Source organism: Rousettus aegyptiacus, unplaced genomic scaffold (genome assembly GCF_014176215.1).
Source record: "Rousettus aegyptiacus isolate mRouAeg1 unplaced genomic scaffold, mRouAeg1.p scaffold_m13_p_3, whole genome shotgun sequence".
In the NCBI taxonomy this organism is placed as follows: Eukaryota; Metazoa; Chordata; class Mammalia; order Chiroptera; family Pteropodidae; genus Rousettus; species Rousettus aegyptiacus.
In genome coordinates, this window is record NW_023416306.1 from 19322906 (window position 1) to 19346207 (window position 23302).

A 23302-nucleotide genomic window follows, 5' to 3' on the forward strand; every position below is an offset into this window, starting at 1 on the left:
AACAGTGAACATTCTAAAAATGTTATTGCATCATAAAGATCTTTGAATAAGGGCTGAGAAGTAGTCAATGAATTCTTATCTTCCTTATCAATTTTTCCTAGTCTTTTTTCTCCGTTTGCTTTTGAAGACATTTCCCTTTTAACTGCTTATTATCTTTGACATTCTCCTAAGTGACGTGATTGTTGGAACCTTCCAGTGATTGGTCATCCTTGTTCAGTTTCATTTATTCTTTTCTTTGGATCCACATGCTTTGTCTCCCATGTAACTGCCTTGGCAACTGAGAGACAGAACTTACACTCCAGAGTTTCTTCCTGGTTTTAGGATCACTCATTCTAGAGGAAGGCGACCAGTCCGATGTTTGCGCAACTCTCATTCCTTCCATTCCTGACTCTCTCCAGAACAGACAGTTGGTGAATTGTCTCAAATTGGACCAACTTCTCTCAGCTCATCTCAAGACTTTTTTCCTACTCCTCAGTGTCTAAAAAAAAAACACAAACAAATTTCCCATGAGCTACAATAAAGCGTAATTAGTAAATCAAATCTGCTTCTGTGAAATATGACCAAGTAGAGAAAAGGAAGAAATGGTTTTATATGAAGTGCTTTACCCACAAAAAAAAAAAAGAAAAAGAAAAAGAAAAAAAAAGTAACATGCCCTCAGATGAGATTACAGCATATGACTGATGACTGTCCCCTGGAATCTTTCTACAGCTGGGTTCTTTATGTGAATGGCAAAGAAAGAATAACAGACTGTCCCTCTGTGAATGACGGAAGTTGGCATCATATTGCAATCACTTGGACGAGTGTTGATGGAGCCTGGAAAGTCTATATTGATGGGAAGTTGTCTGATGGTGGTGTGGGCCTCTCTGTTGGTGCAGCCATACCTGGTATGTCTTACTTAGCAAAAGGAATATAATTCTGTTAGATGCTAGAAGTGATGGTGATTAGATGAACATCACATGTGCTAGCTTTGTCGTCTGGTTTTAGACAAAGATCAATAGTTATCTCTTTTATTTACTACCCCCTGATTATCCAGACTGTTAATACTAGAAGCTATTCTTAGGTGAACTGTGACTCTCTGTGTAAAAAATGCCTTTTGGGTCTTTATTAAGACTACCAAGAAATGTGCTGAACTAACAATAGGTGGTTACTCAACTATTTTCCAAGGAGATTAATTGCTGGTGTTTTTTATTTGTTGGTTTTATTTTGTTTTGCGATCAGCATACATAGTATACAAGTACATCCAGCATGCAGGCTAGAGCACTCCGAGTAACTATCTGTCTTTTATGCTCTTTTCCCAATAAAACTCAAACTCCCTTCTGAAAATTCTTTTAGAAAAATATTCATAGTTTTAGTTTGAAGGAACACCAAAGTATTAGGTAATTCAGGGTTATTAGCATTGTACATGGCAATAAGCTTGCTCTATCCAGATCCTTCTATGGCATATATCATATGAGGAGGAATGGTTGGCAGTTTCTTATAGTAAATATGAAAACGAGTGTTACAACAGAAAGTGGCATTATCAGGTGGGCGAATGTTCTGTGTTTTACTTTAGAGATAATGAGTTTGAATTCCATTCATAGGAATATATGCAGCTAAAAACATAGGCTAGGATGATTTTATGTCAAATTGACAAAGTTGTTTTTAATGGTAAGGTGTGATTGGCAAGGATTCAGAGTGTGGTGGACACTCTTACAGAGTGCTGGCAAGTGTGAAAATTGATACAACCTTTCTGGACAGCAACTTAGAAACTTTTATCAAAAGCCTTAGAGAAACATTCTACATGCAACCAACATTTCAACTAATAGGAATCAAATATTTATGTATCAGTATATTTGTCTCAGTTTATCCAATAAGAGTTAGTTGTTAAATTAATTAAGCAAATTATGGATTGTTGTACATTCATATGATAAAATAAAATGGCTCTTAAAACTCATGAGATGAGAACATTGTATTCAAGAAGAAAAGCAAGATTTAAACATCACATATAGTATGATCTTCAGTTGTGTGTTTTAATATATCACACACACACACACTAAAAAAAGTAATAAAAATATAACCTAGAGGGAAATACAACTGTTAAATCATTAGTTCTGGGTAGGAATAATTCTTTATACTTATTTTTTTTTCAATATTTTTACGCATGTTAATTTTTAATTGTTAACTTTATAAGAAAAAGATGTAGGTTGGGAAGTGATGAAAGAGGGCTCAACAGACGTTGCTTGGCAGGCGAGTGAGAGCAGATAGGGAGAGTAGTTAGAGGAAGAAGAGAGGAAGCCAGCTGGAATCCTGGGCACATCAGCATCTAAGAGGCAGGCTGAGAAAGGAGACTGAGAATGAGCAGAAAGGTTCAAGGAGAACCAGCAGATGATGCTGTCATGGAAGCTGAGTGGAATCAATCAGGCTCCTGGCAGGAAATGGGGCACACACCGGGAGGATAACTAAAGAGGTTAATGAGGGGACTATTTTCAAAAGAATGAGCAGGATTAAGAAGAACCAAAACGTGATAGTAAAATACCCTGTGACTGGCAGCAATGGAAAGTCACGAGGGGTGGGAGTGACATGAAGTGACAAGGAGTAGGAGTTGTTGACAGAATTTAGGCAAACCTGAAGTAATGGAGAGAAATCTCCCAGCAGGAGCAATGGTATTAGAAGAAAACGGCCACTGGTATCTGTTGCCTGGGAGGAAAGTATGCAGGAAACTAAACTCCTCTGTCACCCCACTTTCTTACCTCTGCCGGTCCTTCCGTTGGCCAGACACAAACAGAAGCCAGAGGAACATGAAAACCAGATGGTTCAGTCGGTCCATAGGTGTCAACCATTGGGGGCCCCAAACAGAGTGGAGGTGGGTGGAGGGTCACTCTAGAGGAACAGACAAAGACAGTCCAGTGCACCAGGAAAGACAGTTTAATAGCGCGAAATGGTTGGTAGAAACAAATGATACAGGGAAGTCGCCAGAGGTGCATATTGAAGAGTTTCCATTAGATGTGGCAATTAGGTGGCCACTGACAACTTTAGAAGCTTCCTTGGAATTGGTGATAGAAAGTTAAGCATCGTAGGCTTAAGAATAAGAAGATAAAGAGCAGCAACTGATAGTCTGTCATGGAGGGTCATTTCGTAGAAGAATGAAGGCAAAATAGGACCTACCTACTTTGTCGACTGAGTATTATATGCATGTATACATGTATACATATAGATTATGTTAAAATTTATTAATCTGATCTAATATTCTAAATTCCCTCCAACTATTTTTAAGGTGCTATGTAAAACGTTGCATTTGTCCTTATCGATAAAGCATGTGGTAGATATAAATAATTTATATTCTCAATAATTTTCCCTGTTACATTTATATTGGCTGTGCTTTCATTAAGTTAGTATTTTAGGAATAATAAATAATTGGGCCAGTTTTTCTCCTTTTTTTCTCTCCTTCTCTCTTTAGGTGGTGGTACATTAGTTCTTGGGCAAGAACAAGACAAAAGAGGAGAGGGATTCAACCCAGCTGAGTCTTTTGTGGGCTCCATAAGCCAGCTCAACCTCTGGGACTATGTCCTGTCTCCACAGCAGGTCAATTCCATTTTCAGTGTATGACAGTAATGAGATGCAAAGGTACAAACCTAGTGAAAATGTGAACAGCCTAATGATGCCATATCTTATTGCAACCTCTGGATTTTCATTTGATGCTATGGTCGTGGACTAAGGCACAGGTTATCTGTAGTAGCTTTCAATAAATCTCCTTTTCAGTTTCTTGGTGATGTTTTTATATTTTATTGGGCATGATTATTTTATAAAATCATGTAATTTCAGAGCTGGAAAGAATCATAGAGAATAATACTTCAAACCCCCCTATGACTAAAGATGCAGAAATTTAGGGCTGGCACAAGATCACACACAGAAAGAGTAATAGATGAGCTAGTGGTTAAAATCTGCATTTCTGGCCTGGGTTCAAATCCCAGTTTTACCACGAACTCATGGCAATAATTTTGAACATGTTACTCCTTCTCTCAAAGCTTCAGTTTTCTTATCTGTGAAAGATAAACAAACAGAACTGCATAGTGGAGCTTGCGTAAGATATAACATAATCCTGCATATACCACTGCGGTATTTTTTGGCACAGAGTAAAAGTTTAATAAATGTTTACTCTTATTATTACAGTGCAGAACTTGTCTAAGCCTTCATATCCTCAATTTTAGATCAGAGATAGAAAACAGGAGAATGGAGAGAGGGAACCTCTACAACACCTTAACAAACTGCCAAGATTTAGACAAATTTTGTGCATAAAATTTCAAAATTTCCAGTAACCACGAAATATTTGAGGAAGGGAACGATGGAGGTGGAGGAGAGAGGAAGGTGAACTTTCCTGTTGCCCATAAATCATATCATACAAAAGTCTGCTTCCCTCTACCCTCGCCCTTTAAAATCTGCAAATGCTTTTAATAGGACTAAATTAAGATATAACAACTCTGTCTCAATGAAATAACTAATGTTTATCTAAAGATGTGTTTTTAAACTTTCAGGTGAAATCGTTGGCTACCTCGTGCCCAGAGGACCTCAGTAAAGGAAACGTGTTAGCCTGGTCTGATTTCTTGTCGGGAATTGTGGGGAAAGTGAAGGTTGATTTCAAGAGCGTATTCTGTTCTGGTGAGAGTTTCCTTCTTCCATAGACTCTGCTGTCTCTCGGCTACCCTTGGGTTTTCTCCTTTCAAAAGGAGACAGTTCGAAATTCTATGTTGGTCAGTGTGTGCCTGGCACTCCGTTGTTTAACTAGTAATCCATTTTCACCCTGCCTTCTTCCAAAGGATTTATTGCCTTTTTAATATTTAAATGCATTCTGTATAACAAGGTACAAATTAACTCTGGAATAAAATTGAACAAAGATAAAATAAGATAAGGAGCACAGGATGAGAGGAGGGATGTGGTAAATCTTTTAAACGCCCCCTGAAGTTCTGTCCTCTTGTTTCAGATGGGTCCTCCCTCTGCTCCGTGCTCCCTATGCTTCCTAGCTACCACAGATGTGGCAGATGGCACACAGAGAATGGCAGTGGACATTACAACCCGCACACTGAGTTGTCAAACTCTGAGTGATCAAAATTGTCCCATAAAATTCTGTACTTAAATCTCTGAGGATGTCTTAGAATTCATGGTTTTTGATGACTTATAAGAACATTTCATTAAATTCCTAAAACGCTATTTTTCCTTTAGAAAATATTCATATTCAGCAAACTTCTACTGAAAGAGGAAAAGTCATTTGTTGACTCAAGCTGGTTTTTTTCTAGTAATTTTGCTTGCCAGTGATTTTAATATCATCAGAGTGGTTTTCAGATGCTGGTACAACATGCCCTTTGAAGTCCTTGATCTGGTGATGCTCTAGTCTGTTGCTGACAAGCTCTGTACCTGTGATCTCTGCCCTCAGATTGCCCACCCTTGGAAGGATTGGTGCCTCATCTGCGCACTGTATCAGCAAACTTAAAACCAGGCTCCAAAATCATTCTGTTCTGTGATCGAGGCTTCCAGATGGTCGGGAACCCTGTGCAGTACTGTCTGAATCAAGGACAGTGGACACAACCCCTCCCTCGTTGTGAACGTGAGCTGCCTTTGTTGGAGGCGTTTCAATAGCTCTTGAAAAATACTTAGTTATAAAAACGCTTTTCAGGAAAGCTTGATAAAAGCTAGACACTTTACAGTGGCAAACATAGCAAGTATTCACTGAATACTTCCTTTGTGCAGTGTACCATGTGTACTGGGCACCACAGAGTGGTGGGAGATGAAGATCCAAAGAGACCACCACCTGTGAATGCACCCCAGGTGGTACAAGGAACTGGATTGGGGGGAAAGACAGCCATGAAGCCTAAATGCAAGGGGAGATGGTTCATCGCTGGGTTGGAAAACAGGAAGAGATCTCTTGAGTTGGGTGTATTCATTCATTCATTTATTCAAGAATTTTTAAAGTCCCTCATATGTACTAGACACTGATCTGAATTCTGGAGATGCGCAGTTGGATTAAAAGTCTCTCTCTTATGGGGTTTACGTGGTAGTGGGAAAAGCAGAAAATAACATGTAAATTTAATATTACTTAATTGTGGTAAATAAGAACAACAAGGGCCAAAATTAAGGGCTGTGAAGAAAAATAAAGCAGGGTGGAAAAATGCAAAGTGAGGGTTTTGGGTAAAAGCAAGATCGCTGTTGTAGACAGGGGGATCTATTCCCACCTGACATTTCACATATTTATCTGTTTCTTGTCTCTCTATTCTCGCTACATTGTAAGCTCTATAAGAGAGAGATTTTGTATGTTTGGCTCATTACTGTAACCTGAGCCTTTAGGACAGTGTCTAGCAGGTAGCAGGACCTCCATAAATATTCTCTAAATGAACGAATTGCATGCCCACTATAAGCCAGCAAAATGCTAGATGCTGAGGGCACAAGTATGGCTACAGCCTGCTAGCACCCCTGGAGTACTCTCAGTCTAATATTTGTATGCAATGAAAAATTCATGCTTAACTTGGCTACTAGATTAATATAAATAAAATATCCTTTGAGCATTTTGTTCCTAATGTAGTTGTGTTCTTCCTGGTCACATTTCAGGCATTAGCTGTGGAGTGCCACCCCCTTTGGAAAATGGCTTTTGTTCAGCTGATGACTTACATGCTGGCAGCACAGTGACGTACCAGTGCAACAATGGCTACTATTTGTTGGGTGATTCGAGGATGTTCTGTACGGATAATGGGAGCTGGAATGGCATTTCACCATCATGCCTCGGTGAGATAAATCTTGGCAATTTCTGTCTTGGTTTACTTAAACTCTATGGGAAACAGTCATCCCACATTCCTCAGGCTCTCTCATGACATTCTTTGTTAACTTCATCTCATCCCAGTAAGCTCTGGGCAAACCATAGTGGTAGAGCAGCTGTCCATAGAGGAGCCAAAAATGTTTTAAATTTTCACCAGGCTCCCCATTAAGGGTATCTTTATCTTTTTTGGTTCTTCTACTTACCTACCTATTAACTAGGGAAATAATAGCTTTTCTTGAATATTTGCAATGTGATTATGACTATTATATTTAAATGTAAAAATAATGTAGCTTTATACATTAAGTGACTTGTAATGATTTAAAAGTATAAACAAATGTTTGGTGCATAAGGAAAATCAACTTTACTATTGGTGATCTGTCTTCATTTTAGATGTTGATGAGTGTGCGGTTGGCTCAGACTGCAGTGAGCATGCTTCCTGCCTAAACACAAATGGATCCTACATTTGTAGATGCATCCCACCCTACACGGGAGATGGTAAAAACTGTGCAGGTAACTAGTATGTGTATAATTGGGAAGTCTAATTCAATTTTTTTTATCCAAGTACATATTTTAAATGTGTTATTTTTTAAAAAGACAATATTTTAAACTTCAAAGGGGAGAATGAGAAGATAAACCATCTTTAAAAAGACATGAAAATAACAACTAAAGGTGCTTTTAATTAGCATTGTGCCTCTCTCAACTTCCAGTTTCTGAAAAAAACAAAACTGAGGGGCAGCTGCATCACCAGAATGTTGACGAAATGCCTACAGAGTAGAAGAATAATAAGAGTGAATTTAGAAATATAAGCAATGGCTTCCACTGCTTCAATCAGAGCAAAGAGGCTTCATCACATCTTTACCATCAGAACCTTTCCTCTGCCTCAGTCACACAGAATTATACCATTGAAAAACATGGACATCTTGCCTTACCACATCTCTGTATTTTTTTATAACATCTAGAATACTGGCCCATCTCTCAATCCATCAGTGTCTTTCTTCATTTATTGTGAGAAAGCAAATAGTAGAAAACAATAAAGAAGGTAAAGAGGAACTCTCAAAATCAAGTCTTGTAATTGCACTTGCTTTTAGAGAGGGTTTTATTTAACGTCCTTGGCTTTTATAACCAAAATCATCTTTAGAGTGATTGTATCAATATATCTTCTCCTTTTGAGAATTCAGGTATTATATTCACTCCTATTATTCAAAGCTAGTCCTAAATTTCCCTTTAACTTATTTACCTTCCCAGAAGTGGTGACTGACTCTAAATTTGCCTATAATAGGGGCATATGGTCTGTGGTTTGTTTGAAAAGTACACCTGTCTCACAAAAACATTCTCTCTTTCAAGAACCTATAAAATGTAAGTCTCCAGGTAACCCAGAAAATGGTTACTCTTTTGGTGAGATTTACACAGTGGGTGCCCAAGTCACATTTTCATGTGAAGAAGGACACCAGCTGATGGGAGTAACCGAAATCACGTGTTTGGAGTCTGGAGAATGGAGTCATCTGATACCACATTGTGAAGGTACGCTTAGTAAATTTTTTGTGTGCGTAGTGTTTGGAAATCTCAGAAATTTAAGGTGTAGAAATGTCAAGTGTTATGTTATATCAGTATTCTTTATGTTTAAAACCCAACTATTAGGCTCATCTTTAAACATGACAAGAAAACCTAGAGCTGCCCTTGAACTTTTAAAGATTTTTGCACACACTAGCTAAGAAAAGCAATGCTTTTTATTTCTCCTCCTCTAAGCTGTTTCCTGCAGTGCACCAGCTATTCCGGAAAATGGTGGCATTGACGGATCAGCATTCACCTATGGCAGTAAAGTAATATATAGGTAAGTGTCCAAGATTAAAATTATATGTAGAGGTTATTGATAACATACTGGCAGTGATAGAATACCAGAAGACAAGGGGAAGAATAATCTCAGAGCATGCCTTTGAAATAATATGGAATTAATTGAATTATGTGTAATATGAAGAAATTGAACCCAATAATTTAATAGTAGTTATAGCTGGAATCCTTAAATCCCCTGGTGAGTAACCTATTGTGGCCACCAGCACTTCGTGAGGTGTTCTAAGAATGGATGCCATGCAAGAAGGCCCTGCAAACTAATGAATATTCTTGGTTGTAACCTGGAGCTTTGGCTCCAAACCCAGTATTTCAGGGACTTATACTAGACCAGACCACTGTCAAACCGAGAATTTTCTGGTTGTAGCTACTAATCCATGACACAAACTGGAGGCAAGCCAGATCCTTAAATCTGTCTTACTTGTCACCCAGTAAGATCCCTGTAGGGAGGATTTACACTATTGAACCTTAAAAAAAATAATTTCAATGCATTATCAGTAAGAAAAAAAAAATCTCTTCTAATATGAGTAAATTCTCAATATTTTTAGAGTTTTGGGCACAGATAAAATTAGGCAAAATAATATTATATTCTGTAATTTTTGTTTATCTTCTTTAGATGTAATAAAGGATACACTTTGGAGGGTGATAAAGAGTCATCCTGTCTTGCTAGTGGTTCTTGGAGTCATTCTCCTCCTGCATGTGAACTGGTCAAGTGTTCTAGCCCCGAAAACATAAATCATGGGAAATATATTTTGAGTGGGCTTACCTACCTTTCTACTGCATCATATTCCTGTGAGAGTGGATACAGGTAAAGTCTATAGATACCAGCCAAGATTCTTGTAGTACCTCGTTAGTCATTATTTATTCATTAGATTTCATTTGCATGTGAGTGGCTGACTTTCCATACTAGTTTCTAAATGGAAAAGGTGTTCTCAAATTTGCATGCTTCCTGAGGCCTCGCTCAGAGTAAATGCCCAGGAAGTATTCCATCTGACTTTGACTTTAGGAGCTCTAGTTCAATTGCTATAAACACTTGGACATTCAACATGAAAGCAAAAAGTTGTTGTGAAGCATAAGACGATGCCTGTATTTTTTGGTAAATGACTTACCAAGCTTACACTTAGCATCACATGGGATGTTATATAAGGCCTGGGTCCCTAATACTGTAAGAGGTTAATTTGACTAATGGGGGGAGGGGAGGTGGTGTGTGTGTGTGTGTGTGTGTGTGTGTGTGTGTGTGTGTGTGTGTTCGAACAGAAGGGACAATATAAGGAGTAAGGCTGTGATCAGAAACTTGACCAACAAATCTGGATGGAAACAGATCAAGTGAACAGACAGAGGAGTGATTAATACAGTCAGTCAGAATCAGGTTGGCAAGCAAAGGTGGATAAGCCATGCCACAGAATGCGAGCTTTGAGAAATTAAAGGAAGACCAGAGAGCAGAGTCATGGGCAACACAGTTCAGATCCCAGGCTCCTGACAATGACAGTGCCCTTTGTCCTCAGTTACCATGACTGTCTCAGTTATCCTGGGCGGCTGTCTCCCTTACCACTGGATTCTAGCTGGCCTGTTAACCCCTTCTCATTTAAGTAACCTCTTCACAAGGTCTGGAGTGCCCTACAATGCTACCAATGAGCACAGTTTATTTTGCACCAAGTTGTTATCTTGTTTTAGCTCTTCATAGTTTTAAAGGGTCAAAGTAAGGACCTACTCAGATTTCCCTTGCTTTTGTGTAAGGCGATGAAATATGAAGAAAGTTTATATTCATGTATTTATATTCCCTTAGTCTTTTCTAAGTCCTTCCTATTTCATCTCCACAGAAGTAAATAAATAGCCAATGAAAGAGATGGTATCATTCTTTCCTTTAGCTTACAGGGCCCTCCCATCATTGAATGCTCAGCGTCAGGCAGCTGGGACAGAGCGCCCCCTACCTGTCATCTTGTCTCATGTGGAGAGCCGCCTGCCATCAAAGATGCTGTCATCAACGGAAGTAACTTCACTTTTGGGAACACTGTCACTTACACTTGCAAAGAAGGGTGAGTAAGGAAAAGGAGCATTGGGAGCTGCCTAGGGAGTGGATGCTCCGTGACTGTGGAGCTGGGCTCCATCAAACACTGAATTAAATTTCCCAACAGCCAAAGCCAAAGACAGTGTTATACTCTTATTTCCTGACAGCGGAAGGGGAGCATATTCTCCTGGGATCAATGTTTTCCTGGAATTAGAGTAATTTATCAAATTAGGCCTTGAGCAACCGACTTTGGGCAGGCAATGCAATAGAAAATACCTTTATACTTCAATTAAAGATGCAAAGAGCACATTTAAATAGGCATTTGTGTATTTATCCTCTGCAAACTCAAGGGCAAAAATTTAAGCCATAACAGAAAGATGACATGTCTGTAAGAATAACAGATAATCAGTTTTTTACACTTTTAATGATCTCATTTAATTCAAAATTTGAAAAACCAGGAAGCAGATTACAAAGAGCTTTCACACTCATTATTACATTTGATCCTCACAAAAACTCTGTGAGGTACAAAGAAAGAGTTCACTCTGGGCTGGTGATCTGCTTAGGCTATCAAACAGGCAATAAAGAATTGAGGGATAATTGAATTCCAGGCAATCTTTTAAGCATTTCATTGCTTATTTTTCCCCCTTGCTTCCTCAGTAAATATTTTCGCCATTAATAGTGCTTTAGCACTCCAGATTCACCACAGTGGTTTTTCACACGGTTGAAAGTTGCTATTTTCTGGATTTGTATCTGAGCTCGATTATTCACTCACTACCTGTGTGGCCTTGGGAAAATCTTATAACCTTTCTAAGCTTTGATTGTCCTCCTGCATAAAATTAGTTCATTAAAGATTCATACTTCTTATATATATTGCAAGGAATAAAATGATACAATGCTTAGCCTAGCCAGAAGAATAAATAAACTCACCAAAATTTGCCATTATTGGAGCACAAACGAGAGGATACAGTTTTTGTACTATCATAGAAGTTGAAGTTCATTCATTTCCCGTGGACAGAAGACCATCACTCTAATACAAGAATGCCAGCAGGTGGCGACAACATTTTGTGGCACAAAGCTCTTTAGTCTCAAACACTTACATAAATAGCTGACTGAGATCTCAAATCTTGAACACTTTCTTAAGTGGAAAAAAAAAAAAACTTTAGTATTAAACTATCAGTGCAGGAGTTAGCTTTTGATGCTTCCATCTCTCCCCTTGTAGGTGGATTCATTTAAAAACTGCTTCCTAATAAACCGCATAAAACTACTTAAGATTAATCATTTTTGTGAAATCTTAGCAAATGTCCCAAATAATAACTTGATATTGACAACTTCTGGGTTTTTTCTTATTTAAAAAGTGAGGCATTATCACCATATAAAACTAAAAAATAAAAAGTTTATTTTTTAAATTACCCAAAAATAAATGCTGATATTTTACTATATTTATTCCCAGAATTTTGTCTTTATATGTAATTTTTAGTATCAAAGATCATGCTGTATATAAAATTTAGATTTTTCTTCTGCACAAACCATGTATTATTTTCATCACAGATTATTCACTTACACATAAAAGTTCTGTCTGCCTAGTGTGTTGTCTATATATTATACAGAAGGAATTTATTAAAAGAAGCATTAAATACAATAATGAAAATTACAACAAATGTGTATATTTGTAGAGGGTTTTACATTTTTCAAAGGACTATCATGTGAATTATCTCATGTTTTCCCTTCTGTAGCGATCTGTAGTCAAGGGGGTTTGTCAGAATAAATATTCCCACTTTATAGTTAAACATAAAGGTATTGATTCACATTATCTTACATATTCCTTCTAGTCTAGGCCAGTAGACACTCTTTGGGAACTTTTTTCTCACTGAGAAGATGGAAACCAAATCTGCCCACCTAAATCACATAACTGTTAAAGGGTATGAGGCCATTTTTATAAAAATGCTTTATAAAGACATGAAATACTATATAAATATATTTTTATTTTCTGTGTCATCATCATCATTGCTCCATAAAGCAATGACATTTTAGTAATATGAGGAAAATTATCTTAAATAGTTAATGAAATTAATAAAAGGTGCACACAGTCACAAATCACCTATATTTTTTCTAAATAAAAAAAATTATTACTTTCCTCTTATTTTACAACTTTCACAATTAGTTATTTTTAATATAGTCAATGCTTTCTTAGATTTACTCACATGTTTATTAATCTCTTCATCACCATTTTTTGGTATCCCACTCCTTCCTCTTGGACTAAATGTTTCTAATTTTGAAGTATATTCTTTCCCTCTTTCTTTCAATGAGAGTCAGTGAGTTCTATACAATCTTTGTCTGAAAATAATAGTATTTTACCCTTGCTCTTGAATTATAATTTAGCTGGATATAAAAGTCCGTACTTTTTTCCCATAAACATTTTGAAGATATTATTGCATAGTCTTATGACTTCTGATGTCACTATTGAGAATTCTATTATCAGTCTAATTTAGTGGTTCTCTACCAGTAGCAGTATTACCTTCCAGAGACATTTGACAATGTCTGGAGACATTTTTGGTTGTCACACTCAATTGCTACTGGCATCGAGTGGATAGAGTCCAGTTATACTGCCATATATCTTGCAATGAACAAGGAGAGCCCCTTCGCAGTAAAGACCTGTCTGGTCCAAAATATTAATAGTTCTGAGATTGAGAAGCTCTTGTTGAATTGTTGTTCCTCTATAGGTAATATTTTTCTTTTCAGTTATTTTATTTTTAATTTGTCTTTGTTGCTTTGATGTTTCTCTGTGATATAACTAATGCTGTATTTATCATTTTTCATCTTGTTCAGGATTCATTGCACTTCTTATATCTGAGAATTGACATCTTACACTAGTTTTAAAATATCCTCATCCATTTTCACATCAGATATTTCTTCTTCATTACTTTCTCTTTCTCTCTTTCTATAGTTCTTATTAGATACATATTGGACCTTTTCTTTCTATTTTCTGTGTTTATTAATATGTAACATTTCCCATGTTTTTATACACTTGTGTTGCATTTGGTTAATTTCCTCACATATATCTTCCAGTTCCTTACTTTTTCTTTCTACTACCTATAATCTGCTTTTGGATATTTCTATTAATTTAATTTTTTTCTATATTTTTAGAATTTCTATTTATTTTTCCTGGTCTCATTTTTTAAAAAATAAAGTTTTGAGTTTTTTTAACCTTAATTATTTTAACATTTATTTCACATTATTTTTTAGACTTTAGACCATTTTGTATTATCTCAATTTATTGGTTCCCTAATCTTGCTGTTTGGTCTGTCTGCTGATCCATTATGGTAGAAAATATGGTTGTGTATGTTTTATAATTTCAGATTATGTTAATATAGTATACAGGGCTTGTTTTATTTATGACAATTTCTTGTGGTCTGAGTGTGTGGATTATTTTCCTCTACCGAGAGCTCCAGGAATATCACCAGCCAAGAACCTAATTTTACATTTATTAGTTTCTACACAAAGTGAGTGGTGTAAATTCTACCCTCATTCCACATGAGGTACAGCTTAGGGACTGATATCTTAGCAGAGACTCTGCTTTTCCACCCAGAGCACTGCCAAAGACATTAATTTCACTTATCATATCAGTAGCCTCTAGGCGGTTTTTATCTAGTGAATATCATTTTAATGAATATCCTTCTAGAACATAGATTTATACCAAAGACTCAGCTACTACTCTGTTTCAACTCCAAGGCTATATTTCCTGTCCTCTCGTCTCTTCCTTGTCCAATCCAAAGGCAAGCAGGGCATTCATTCACAGGCCAAATGCACCCGGAGAGGTGCAAATTAGAATATAACTACAATAGAGATGAAAACACCAATCTAAGAACTGATACGTGGTATTTAAAAAGATAAATATTTCTTTCATTTCTTCCTAGATAAGTGAGTTTCTAGAAATGCAGTAACCCTTTTAAGGATGTCAGCATTGACTCATTCATCTTACGTTCAATGAAACTCCAAGTCTTTCACATTGACTGCCATTAAGCCAGGTTTTCCACTTGTGCAATTTTTCTTTATAATCTATGTGCAGAACCATGTATTTTATCTTTATTAAATATTGCCTTGGTGAATTAGAAGCATTGAACTAGCCTATAAAAACCCTATTTCTCTTTCTACAGTTATGTATTGTTTACAAATCGATGGATGTCTGGGCTAAGGACAGAGTTTTGTGGCATTTACAAAATACGAAACTCCCACCTAGTTTATTTCTATTAACCAATACTTTTGGGACATATGGTTAATAACTCCTTAAATATCTTCTGTTCTAGTGACATTTTGTCTGATGAATCTTACGAGATTCTTGTCAAAGGAACTGTCAAAAACCACTTCCAGTTAATCTGTGCCTGCCACATCTTCACGTATCAGCCAACACAACCTATCAAAATTACCCAATTCTCAAAAGCTTTTGTTCCCTTTCATTCTTCAGGAAGAATCCATCATTTCTCCTTTGAGCAACCACTTTATGAGTGAAGGGGCCTACAGTGCATCAGGTAGTAGAGGGGAGGGGGAACAGACACAAACATGGAAACAAATAAACGCATTGGCATTGCATCTGTGTACTAAGGAAGTGCCTGGCGTAGTATGGCCCTTAAGTTATTCAATGAAGGACTAAATGTTGACTGAGAGTCATAAAAAAAAGTTAGGATCTTAGGTCAGAGAAAGAAATAGTGTAGAGACTAACAAACTATGGGTAGTATCTAAAACATCCTTTACATTTATTCAAAAAATATATATATTTACTTATAAGTTTCCATTACATTAGAACTTTGCTGTGATTTTCCACTAGTTGGTGATGATTTTTCAGATGATTGGGGATCCAAGGTATAACAAAGTACTGCCAAATTACAAAGCACAGTTCTTATGTCCTCAAGAGTTTTGAGGAATAAGGAAAGTTCTGGAGACAGATGCTTCTGCCACAAGGGAGCTGGTCCTATGTAATTAAGGAAGCATTTTATAAATGGCACAATGGATCCTAATAAATCAGTAATGTCTCAGGTATTAGGCATTACTTTAAACTCTGTCATCTTTCCCTTCAGTAGGAAAGTGAGAATGAAAATAGGAATGACTTGAATATAATTATTCTAAAACTGTATAACCTACTATTCTACCTCATTGAGAGAGCACTTGAGAGCATTTTAAGATTTTTGCAAATTATCAATCTATCATAGATGGGTAACCGCCTTTTTCACAAATAAAGACTGAGAGTTTTTAAGCAGAATTTATTCATACTGGTTGAATAACAGCCATATGCAGAACACAGCTTTTAACACTAACCACATGGTTAAAGGTTTAGGAAACACTGGAGCCTGAAATTATAATCTCTGCTTTAAAGTTTATTGAATATAAGTATGTAACTATGAGCTATGTACAGGCTACATATGGCTCATCAGAGAGTGTTTCAAAGATGTGATAAAATCAGCCAGCCGAAGCCATCTAAGACAGATGAAGTTTGAACTGAGTCAGACAGGATTATACTCATTTTTATTTTTAAAGAAATGTGTAACAATTTTGAGAGTTCCTTAAATAGCAATTACCTTTAATCCACTTCACTTTCTGAATGAGCACTAAGATTAATATCAAGATATATTTCTATATCTCAAAAGGCATCTGACCAATATCTCAATATTCAAATGGAAAATATTATTATAAAGATAAAAGTAAAGTTATCGTTAGACAGAAAATGAAAGCAGAATAAGAAAATGCAAACATCATTTCTCAAGTACTATCCTTATCATTTCTTTCCTTCCAATGTCATAGGTACACCCTTGCTGGACCTCACACCATTGAGTGCCTGGCCAATGGCAAGTGGAGTGGAAGTAACCAGCAGTGTTTGGCTGTCTCTTGTGATGAGCCTCCTCACGTGGAACACGCCTCTCCAGAGACTGCCCATCGGTTATTTGGAGACATTGCATTCTACTACTGCTCAGATGGTTACAGCCTGGCAGACAATTCCCAGCTCCTCTGCAATGCCCAGGGCAAGTGGGTTCCCCCAGAAGGTCAGGCCATGCCCCGTTGTATAGCTCACTTCTGTGAAAAACCCCCATCTGTTTCCTACAGCATCTTGGAATCTGTGAGCAAAGCAAAATTTCCAGCAGGCTCAGTTGTGAGCTTCAAATGCATGGAAGGTTTCGTACTGAACACCTCAGCAAAGATTGAATGTATGAGAGGTGGGCAGTGGAACCCTTCCCCCATGTCCATCCAGTGCATCCCTGTGCGGTGTGGAGAGCCACCAAACATCATGAATGGCTATGCAAGTGGATCAAACTACAGTTTTGGGGCCGTGGTGGCTTATAGCTGCAACAAGGGGTTCTACATCAAAGGGGAGAAGAAGAGCACCTGCGAAGCCATGGGACAGTGGAGTACCCCCATACCCACATGCCACCCTGTATCTTGCAATGAACCGCCTAAGATTGAGAATGGCTTTCTGGAGGTAAGGGACTGATGAGCAAGTAATCCATGGCTTTCATCACTAATCAGGGCCAGCCAGCATGGCTCACCTAGGATTCAAAAGCAGGGGCAATGAACAGATTAATTGTTAAAAAACAGAAGTAGCTAAATCTATAGGTAGTGAATATTTGGAGAAAATGTGATATAAATATGAATCCTTTTAATATACTGGCTATCCACATTTGCCAGTATATAGACATTTGAAGTACTTTGTAGCAATACCTTATCCCTAACTATTGTTAGATAAGCCAATTTTTAATAAAATACTATTTTGCTTTATAGAAGCAGTTATTCCAAGATGGATGTATACTATATTTAATAGAAATCAAGGTCTAAATGGAACCTAGAGAAATCTATTATCATTTCTAATTTTTAGACAAAAGATAGGACAAACTATTCACTATGATGCACTTTTTACAACCTTCTTTTAGTGAGTTCGAAGGTAATTTTACCATGATGAACAAAGGTAAGTTAGATCCACATGTGTCCTGCTTTCATAATATGTGTGTTTTCATTAGGTTCATCAGGAAACAGGAATGAGAATCTATTCCCCCAAATCAAGGGCCATTTTAAATAGAGAGTATTCTAATTAAACACTTTTTTAAAAAGCCATACATGCACCTTTTCTCCTTTATATTCAGAAGCAACAACAAAACAACAGTAAGAGTCTTTTTTTAAAGACTTCTCTCAGATGTATTAGTTTTCTATCAGAAGATGTACAGTATATGTAAGGAGACCTTCTTCATTTATCGATTTAACATGTATTTCTGGAGCTCCTACTAGGTGCTAGGTAAACTTTGGAAATCTAGTATCTAACAATACAGATTAGGTCTATAATGGCATGGTACTTACCTGCAGGGGTACCCAAGCAATTAATCAGTAAATAAAAGAAATAATTATGTCCAAGTACCAAGAAGTTTATTACAGCATGGAAGCTGGACTTCACTGTTATCACTAACAGAGAACCATGGTAATCTTTTAAAGATTTCATAACTGATTCATCTTTTGTACTGCCTGAAAATGACATGTCATTATACACTTATTTGAATTTTGAGATCATGAACATGAAATTTTATGTTTAAAAAATGAAATATTCCCCTTTATGTTTTAGCAGCATTTTTTAAAAAGTATATTAGGAATGAACTAAACTCTAATAGTACTCTTAGAACATATCCATGGAAAATATTTTATTAGCTCTTTTTTTATTATCTAATAAAATTAATGAAAATAAATGTATGTATATGTGTTTCCTTTTCTGTGGTTAAAACAACAAGCTAGACCATTGCTTTTGTCAGCAAAATATTTTTAACTTACCAAGTGATTTATAATTTTCAGGATTGCTTTATCAATTCATCAATCGATTTAGAGACTATTAGCCTTTTACTTGCAGGCTAACCCTGTGATTAGCATTTCTGCAGTAAGGTTTACCTAATTTGACTTCCCCCTGTTCTTTTCATTTATTTAAAAAAAAATAGGGTGGACATATTGGAAAAACATAAATCCTTATCTGCTTATGTCTTAATTGATTCATTTCAAAGCAGGCATTTTAGTTCAGTCCGTTTTTACCATTCGATATATTCAGTTAATTATATTATGTTATACAAATTGTACTTAATCGTTTTCTCCCTGTTGTGCAGCATACCACTGGAAGGATCTTTGAGAGCGAAATGAGATATCGGTGTAACCCAGGATATAAGTCAGTTGGAAGTCCTGTATTTGTCTGCCAAGCCAATCGCCACTGGCACAGCGAATCCCCTCTGTCGTGCGTCCCTCTCAGCTGTGGAAAACCTCCCCCAATCCAGAATGGCTACGTGAAAGGAGACAATTTTGAAGTAGGGTCCACGGTTCAGTTTTTCTGTGATGAGGGTTATGAGCTTATTGGTGATAATTCTTGGACGTGCCAGAAATCTGGCAAATGGAATAAGAAGCCAAATCAAAAGTGTGTGCCCGCCAAGTGCCCAGAGCCACCCCTCCTGGAAAACCAGCTCGTGTTGAAGGCGTTGACTACTGAGATAGGAGTGGTGACGTTCTCCTGTAAAGAAGGGCATGCCCTGCAGGGCCCCTCTGTCCTGAAATGCTTGCCATCCCAGCAATGGAATGATTCTTTTCCCTTCTGTAAGCTAGTTCTTTGCCTTCCACCTCCCCTAATTTCCTTTGGTGTCCCTGCTCCTGCATCCACTCTTCATTTTGGAAGTACTGTCAAGTATTCTTGTGTGGATGGTTTTTTCCTAAAAGGAGATCCTACCACCTTGTGCCAAGCCGATGGTACCTGGCGCTCTCCACTGCCAGAATGTGTTCCGGTAGAATGCCCCCAACCTGAGGAAATCCCCAACGGCATCATCGATGTGCAAGGTCTTGCCTATCTCAGCACAGCGCTCTACACCTGCAAACCAGGCTTTGAGTTAGTGGGAAATACTACCACCCTTTGTGGAGAAAATGGTCACTGGCTTGGAGGAAAACCGACATGTAAACCCATCGAGTGTCCAAAGCCCAAGGAGATTTTGAATGGCAAATTTTCTTACACAAACCTACACTATGGACAAACCATTACATTCTCCTGTGATCAAGGCTTCAGGCTTGAAGGTGCCAAAGCCTTGACCTGTTTAGAGACAGGCGATTGGGATGTGGATGTCCCATCTTGCGATGCCATCCACTGTAATCCCCCACAATCCATTGAAAATGGTTTTGTAGAAGGTGCAGATTACAGCTATGGTGCCATGATCATCTACAGCTGCCTCCCTGGATTTCAGGTGGCTGGTCATGCCATGCAGACCTGTGAAGAGTCGGGATGGTCAAGCCCTGTCCCAACCTGTGTACTCATAGACTGTGGTCTCCCTCCTCACATTGATTTTGGAGACTGTACTAAGATCAAAGATGGTCAGGGATATTTAGACCAAGAGGAAGACATGATGGAAGTTCCATATCTGACTCCTCACCCTCCTCATCACCTGGGAGCAGTAACTAAAACATGGGAAAACTCAACTCCTGCTACACATTCCGCAAACTTTCCGTATGGCACCATGGTTTCGTACTCCTGTAATCCGGGATATGAACTTTTGGGGAACCCTGTGCTGATCTGCCAGGAAGATGGAACTTGGAATGGCAGTGCACCTTCCTGCATTTCAATTGAGTGTGACTTGCCTGTTGCTCCTAAAAATGGCTTTTTGCGTTTTACAGAGACTACCATGGGCAGTGCTGTACAGTATAGCTGCAAACCCGGACACATTCTGGTAGGCTCCAACATAAGGCTTTGTCTACAGAATAAAGAGTGGAGTGGTGCTTCCCCACACTGTGAGGCCATTTCATGCAAAAAACCAAATCCAGTTATGAATGGCTCCATCAAAGGAAGCAATTACACATACCTAAGTGCATTGTACTACGAGTGTAATCCTGGGTATGTGTTGAATGGCCCTGAGATGAGAACATGCCAAGAAAATAAAAATTGGGATGGGAATGAGCCACTTTGCATTCCTGTAGACTGTGGTTCACCTCCAGTCTTAGCCAATGGCCATGTGAAAGGAGATGAGTATACATTCCAAAAAGAGGTAGAGTATACTTGCAATGTAGGGTTCTTACTTGAGGGAGCCAGGAGCCGTGTTTGTCTTGCTGACGGAAGTTGGAGTGGAACCACTCCCAACTGTGTGCCTGTCAGATGTGCCACCCCACCACAGGTGGCAAATGGTATGATGGATGGACTGGACTATGGCTTTGGGAAGGAAGTGTTGTTCCACTGTCAGGAGGGCTACTTGTTGCATGGTGCTCCAAAACTTACTTGTCAATCAGATGGGAACTGGGATGCAGAGTTTCCTCTCTGTAAACCAGCTAACTGTGGACCTCCCGAAGATCTTGCCAATGACTTCCCTAATGGATTTTCCTTTTATCATGGAGGGAATATACAGTATCAGTGCTTTCCTGGTTATAAGCTCCACGGAAATCCTTCAAGAAGGTGCCTCTCCAATGGCTCCTGGAGTGGCAGCCCACCTTCCTGCTTGCCTTGTCGGTGTTCCACACCAGTAATTCAAAATGGAGCCGTCAATGGGACAGATTTTGGTTGTGGAAAGGCAACTCAGATTCGGTGCTTCAAAGGCTTCAAGCTCATGGGACTTTCTGAAATCACCTGTGAAGCCGATGGCCAGTGGAGCTCTGGCTTCCCACACTGTGAACACACGTCTTGTGGTTCTCCTCCAACAATACCAAATGCATTCATCAGTGAGAGTGACTCTTTGGAGGAAAATGTGATAACTTACAGCTGCAGATCTGGGTATGTCGTACAAGGCAGTCCAGATCTGATTTGTACAGAGAAACGGACGTGGAGCCAGCCTTATCCAGTCTGTCAGCCCCTGTCCTGTGGACCTCCACCATCTGTTGCCAATGCAGTAGCAACTGGAGAGACATACACCTATGAAAGTAAAGTGGAACTCAGGTAAGACCGTGGCTCTAAGACTCCAAGGGGTGCAGGCAGGAGAGTTGTAAAATGAAAAAGTAATTGATCAAAGTGTAGCTAATTGGGAAGAAAACACCATCCCTGGACTGCTCTCCAAAACCTGAAGCTTTTAATACTTAGCTTTATTCTACCCACAATTATATAGGAACCCATTGAGTGTAAAAATAAATTTCTACATTTTCAGGTTGTAATTCCTAATATAATTATCATGATTATCAGATTCTGTTGAGCTCCATGAAACAGTAAGATCCTTTAGCTAGATTTAATATGTCTTAAATCATAAGGCTCTTTTTAAACATCATGCTGGTAAGTTTCTTTATGATATTTCTTTATGGTTATATTCATACATGCAAATGTTGAGGAAATAAGGCAAAAGCTGAAGAATTCAGTTAAAAAATCAATGTAAATGGGGGAGATATCGTTAAGGGAACTTCCAACTTATGCTAGCTGGGCAAACTAAGCATTTAATGCACAAATTATGATTTTTGCTAGAAAGTTTTTTATTAAAGTGCATTATTTAAAAAGATTAGAAATATATAATAAATTTATAAATTAAATTTTATTGGAATAAATATTCATAATATTCAAATATATTTCACCCTTTAAACCAATCTAGATTTTATTCACATCTCTGAAGCAATTATGGATTTTCCTTCACATATTGGCTTCTTATATTTTATTCATAATTCAACAACCCTTCTTAAACATGTCTGTTGTGGACATTTTAACACTACCTTCATTTTCTCTTAATTTCAATAAGAAATAGACCCAAGGAGGATCGTCAATGATAAGAAAGCAAGAGTAGTGGATCATGCACTAAGAAGAAAAAATTATTCCTTGCTTTTGAAATGCGTTTTTAAATTTTTATTTGGATGTTGGTTTATCAGATGTCTTGTCAAGTCACAGTATCATCTGCTTCTCAGGACTTGTCTATATATTATTATTCCTCATTGTGTGTTGATTATATCATCTCTCAGATCTTCACTTAATAGCAGATAAAAAAAAAAATCATTCCAAGTTCGCAGAACCTCTGACTCCTATCTAGCTTGTAATTTGTAAAATTAAAAATATATATGTTTGCACCTAATAAATGTTAGTTAATTAAATGGTTTGATTTAAAAAGCTGCGTAGTATAGGGGTAGGAGCATGGAATCTAGAGCCACATTCTCTAGGTCAGTGGTCCCCAACCTTTTTGGCACCAGGGACCAGTGCCCTCTGAGAATCTAATGCCTGATGATCTGAGGGGGAGCTGAGGTGGTGATGCTAGCTCTAGCACTGGGGAATGGCTTTAAATGCAGATAAAGCTTCGCTTGCTGGCCTGCTACTCACCTCCTGCTGTGCGGTCTGGTTTCTAACAGGCCACAGACTGGTACTGGTCCAGAACCCAAGGGTTGGGGACCCCTGCTCTAGGTGGAAATCTCAGCTCTGTCACTTCCTAGGAAAGTTATTTAATCTCTCTGGTGTCAGTTTTATCATCTACAAAATGTGATAGAGATAATGATAATACCTACTCACAGAGTTGACTTGAGAATTAAATGAGTTAATATTATTAGAAAACTTAGAATAGTGACAAATCTAATAGGTAAACATTTGCTGAATAAATAAATATAAATTTTTTTAAATTATCAAGAGCCATGTTGACTTGAGTTTGAGCAGCCATACTACTGTTATGTGATAATATCTAATAATCAGGATTAAAAGAAATACCCTATGTAAAGGACTTAGCACAGTGCTTGGCACA

The 23302-nt window shown here is 37.9% G+C and overlaps 1 protein-coding gene across 1 annotated transcript in view; it reads left to right on the forward strand.

Moving 5' to 3' along the window:
- SVEP1 (sushi, von Willebrand factor type A, EGF and pentraxin domain containing 1) overlaps nucleotides 1-23302 on the forward strand; it is a 136483-nt gene that overhangs the window by 87952 nt on the left and 25229 nt on the right. The window contains exons 27-38 of the mRNA XM_016130010.2: nucleotides 709-884; nucleotides 3437-3561; nucleotides 4512-4635; nucleotides 5408-5578; nucleotides 6577-6750; nucleotides 7172-7291; nucleotides 8126-8302; nucleotides 8528-8612; nucleotides 9243-9434; nucleotides 10495-10662; nucleotides 16428-17100; nucleotides 18755-21540. Coding sequence (XP_015985496.2) covers nucleotides 709-884; nucleotides 3437-3561; nucleotides 4512-4635; nucleotides 5408-5578; nucleotides 6577-6750; nucleotides 7172-7291; nucleotides 8126-8302; nucleotides 8528-8612; nucleotides 9243-9434; nucleotides 10495-10662; nucleotides 16428-17100; nucleotides 18755-21540 — 4971 coding nt within the window. The remainder of the gene's footprint in view (nucleotides 1-708; nucleotides 885-3436; nucleotides 3562-4511; nucleotides 4636-5407; nucleotides 5579-6576; nucleotides 6751-7171; nucleotides 7292-8125; nucleotides 8303-8527; nucleotides 8613-9242; nucleotides 9435-10494; nucleotides 10663-16427; nucleotides 17101-18754; nucleotides 21541-23302) is intronic.